The following is a 4527-nucleotide window of genomic DNA, read 5'->3' on the forward strand; positions in this document are numbered from 1 at the left end:
TATTTGATAAGGAATGTTAGAAAATTTTGACTCACTTTGTGTTTCTAAGATGGATTCTAGAGCTTTTAAAATTAGTCCCGATTAAAACTCTGACAAGATGTTATTGTCAAGATATTTTATGCTGAACTAGGCTTTGTATAAATTTGTACTTGTGCTTAATTTAAATAGAATTACGTAGTAATTGTGCTGATTGTTAATGAGCAAGGCCGCACGATACATTATCAGTTTTAAGAAGAAAATGGTTCGACCGCAGCTGAAAACGTCTTGACGAGAATAGTTTCGACGAACACACAGGGGTTGAACACTTTCCATGATGCTTCACAACTTTCTGAGACTGTTTATCTTCAAATCAAAACTTTTAGTTATTTTGTGAAACTGTAGTTTGTGGTTTTAACCTTCACATGACAGGCATTTTCTGATGTGCCCTCTTTCCAGCGCTTAGTGGGTTTGTCATTAAGATCAAATTTAGCAAAGTGCGTGCTGTAATTGGCTAAATCTGTCTTTCTATAGCTCGCTAGAAATAAAGAAAACGTGTTTTAAAGGGATATCTTTCAGGTAATAGATAAGTCCACAAAAGGGAATAATCGTGTCAGCTTGGGATCACTTGACTTGTAATTCCGCCTCTCCTATCTGACTACTTGATTTGCACTCGTGTTTCAATAACTCTTTTGAAACAGGGACAACATTGTAGACCAATATAAATGACCTGACGCAATACACACGCATACTAATGACTGACGTCATTTGGTCCAAGTGTCGAGCTATCAGAACAAGAGATCACAGAGTTGACTGAAATAAGCCCACTCCTTCTCATAGGTTTTTTTTTACAGATACGTTACTGCGGAAAAATACGGTATCAGTTAATGCTTATGTTGTCCATAAAGAGAAAACACTCTCGTACGAATATTTATACATGTTTTTGGCTTTTTGTGTGCTTTTTTTTTATTGTATTAAACTTTTCCCAATATATAATGGCATTTATCATTTATATTCGCTTTAATCCTATATTTAGCTGCATTTATTCAAAAATTAAAAAAAAAACATTTCAATTCTTAAAATATATATATCCGCATTTTTTTTTCACAAAATAACATTTCAATTGAGGCATGTGTAGTTACATAATTTAATACTAGTTATATCGCGGAGCGTAAAGTAAAAGAAACACCGCACATCATCACCTTTCTTTAACTGTCGCCTCCATTTTATCGTTATTCAGTATCTATTCCTTCTAAAATTACCGCGGTATCCATTCAACTACCCAGTCAAAAGACGTTTGGGTACATTGAGATAGAACCTGAAATGATTACAGCTTTAAATCTGTTTCAGTGCTTTATTTATAATCACTGCTGACTTAGATTCAGTAACATAGCGACCAAAATACGATTACAGATCAGGACCAGGTATGAAGGTTCTCTAGTCTCACAAATTTGAACAACGTATAATTTTCTTTTTTATTAGAGAGTTGGAACGCGGGTTTTTCTAACTTCCAATTCTTTAAATATAATATAAATGCTTAATTCATATTCCAGTATATAACCAGCCTATTCTAAGTTCCAAGGTTGTTGAGAAGACAAGATTATGGTGGCTTTCAAAAAAAGGTTATCAGGTCCTTTTTATTCACTTTCGCCCAACGATCTGTCTCTCACAAGCTTGAGGCCTTCATCAAGCTGACCTGCGCAGCAAGCGTTCACGGAATTTGGAGGTTTTTTTCGTATTTTGTTTTTTACCCAGCTCTCAATTTTTTCGCGCCCAATATAAAATGTAGTTATTGTTCGATACGCAGAATAGCAACAATGGTATCATGAGGCCAGGAAATTTAATGAAGAAATGCGAAATTTGCCCGAACGATTTCCCACCAAAAATGTATAAAATTTCAGTTCTTTGTTTCTTGTCTGCCCTTTTGTAATAACACAGAATGACCATTTCCCTTATTCTAAAATCTTGTCCATAGATATACAACACGTAGTACCTTGTCAGCTTGTAGGCCGAGGGCTGGTGAGTGTAAAGACGACATAACCAAAGTTGATTGTCATAGTTGATACAGACTCAAACTTGATACCAATCTATATTTCCCCGCTCTAAAATACGTCTTTATACATGTAGAATCAGGGAACCATGTCAAAGCTGTGAAACGCACGTGCTGATTTAGTCCGCCTGCTGCAATTACTTTGACCAAAACGAATGTAGTGTCGCTTTCTTCGTGGCTGTTCCCGATTGTTGTCGCTTTCTCTTTCCTCGAGAACTCGTCGCCTCGACACCTGTGCGACTGTGAGCACGGCTCAAAACATTCTCACCAGCTGAAGATCGCTGTGAATTGCCCTCGGTTACAATCTCCCTGATGGTCGCCTTATTCAGGCATAAATCAATGTGCTTATTAAGTTCAATCATAGCGTCCTCACCAGGCTTTAAAACTTGTTCTTGTCCACATACAGGACAAAACAAAGCGGGTGACGGCTTTGGGGTCTTTTCTTGCAACGTGTCACTGCAGATTTTTGCATGACTGGAAGATGGCCCAGGACTAGAAAATGGCAATGTTTTACTTGAAAGTAAATTCAGAGCTGGACGTTCAGATGATACACGTGACGCAGTAGACGAATCTAGGTCTGCCATGTGTGAAGCAAATTCTCCTGTAATATCATCACTTTCTTTTGAAGACTCCTGGCCAGGCGGTACAATGCAGAAATTTTCCTCTGTGTTAAACTGTTGGGTAGGTACAAAAGAACTGGGGATTTCCACGCTCTGCTTTTGTTTTAAAAAACCTGTTATCGTGTTCTGCTTGGCTTCTTTTGACGAATCTGAGCTGGACTCTTGAAAATTTGATAAGCGCACTCCCATGAGCCTCAGTCTTAGTGGGTCAGGAAAACATGCGTTTATTTCATTTTTGAGCAGCTCCTTAGCAGCTACAAAAATCTCCTCGTAAGTCGACACAGGACTGAGTGGAGACAACGACCGAGATTTTACTTCAAACTTCACAGTTTTAAGCTTAATTGTGACGGTCTTTCCTTTAAGTTTCTGACCTTTCATATCTTCTGCCAGCGATTGGCAGAGCTTATCACACATGTCCAGTAATTCATCAGGTTTACTGATTTCAGAAAAGGTCGTCTCTGTTCCAATGCTCTTTCTTTTCGAGTCTGTCGCAATGGCAGTGTTTCCCAATCCAAGAGACACTTCCAATAAGAACCTGAAGCTAACTGGCGAGTGTAGGAGATAGAGCAAGTCTCGCTTTGTGTACAAATCTTCACACGTCTCAATTCCGAGAGCTTTTAACATCTGTTCGCTTACTCGTCCAATGCCGCTGATTTTCCTGATGGGGAGACTGCGTACAAACTTCAACACAACATCACGGTCTGGCTCTAAGAAGAACTGTCCGTTCGGCTTGTTACGATCTGAGCAAATCTTTGCTAGCTTCACATTAGGAGCGATTCCGGCGCTAGCTGTCAAACGCGTCTTCTGTTCAATTCGAAAACGTAACTCCCTAACAGCCTCTTGTGCATCGCGGCCAAATTCTACTATCTCCTCCACTGCTTGCTCATTGCCTTGATCATTTTCATTTCCTAACATCGCTTCAATCTGATGTTTTGATCTTACAAACTTGTTCTTCTCTTTATATTTCTGCCTGTCTTGAATGTGCTCTGTTAGATCCAGATATGCCTCGTCTAAGCTTGCCATCGCAAAATTAGGATCGTACTCGGCCAGAATCTCTTGAACTTGTCGGCTATAGTCTTTGTATTTGTCAAAGTGCGTTGGCACGATGATCAGTTCAGGACATAACTTCTTGGCTATAAAGCCTGGCATTGCTGCCCTTACCCCGTAACGCCTGGCCGGGTAGTTTGAAGTAGACAGCATTGCGTTACTACCCACAGCCATGGGTTTGTCACGTAATTCAGGATTGTCCAAGATTTCAACTGCAGCATAAAAGGCATCCATGTCGATATGAACAAACGTACGACTTAAGTCACGAGTCTGCTCCAGTTCTTTCACTATCAAGTTTGTCGTTTCTAAAGCATCTCGTCTCTGCTGCAGAGTAAGTTTTTCAAGGCAGGCGGTTTGTTTAGCAATCCTCTCAGATACTTGCTTTTCTTTCTTTAATTCATTCTCGTAATACCTGGAACCCTTGCTCGCTTCAAATATGATCTGGTTGATTTTTTCTTTATCCAGACCTACCATTCCAGCTTTATGATCATTTAGCTTCATTCTGGTCAGAGTTTTTGAACTTTTATCTGTTGAGATGGAATCGTTTTTCTCGACGTCTTCTTCGATCAGTTTTGAGTCCTCGGCGATGGAATTGTGTTCCATTTTCAAACGCTCTTCCGATAAAATGTTGCTATCTTTATGGTTCCTCAAGCCTCTCCACTCATTTTCTGGTGCAATAAATATTTCAGTCCAATCGTTACATTCGTCTTCATCTTCTAAATCATTGAAGTTTTCTTCATCAGAATTCCTGCTGCAATCCGCCATTTTGGTTTTAGGTAACCAGGCAAATTCCTTTTCCCGCCAATAACAGGATAAGAGCTCATATTACAAACA

The 4527-nt window shown here is 39.4% G+C and overlaps 1 protein-coding gene across 1 annotated transcript; it reads right to left on the bottom strand.

Annotated features, from left to right (window-relative positions):
- Nucleotides 1-1072: 1072 nt before the first annotated feature.
- On the bottom strand, nucleotides 1073-4515 carry LOC145483680 (DNA polymerase kappa-like). Its single transcript, XM_081462220.1, has one exon. The coding sequence runs from the start codon at nucleotides 4456-4458 to the stop codon at nucleotides 2164-2166; it is 2295 nt and encodes a 764-aa protein (XP_081318346.1). The 5' UTR covers nucleotides 4459-4515; the 3' UTR covers nucleotides 1073-2163.
- Between the last annotated feature and the right edge of the window lie 12 nt (nucleotides 4516-4527).

This window comes from Orbicella franksi, chromosome 4, assembly GCF_964199315.1.
Source record: "Orbicella franksi chromosome 4, jaOrbFran1.1, whole genome shotgun sequence".
In the NCBI taxonomy this organism is placed as follows: Eukaryota; Metazoa; Cnidaria; class Anthozoa; order Scleractinia; family Merulinidae; genus Orbicella; species Orbicella franksi.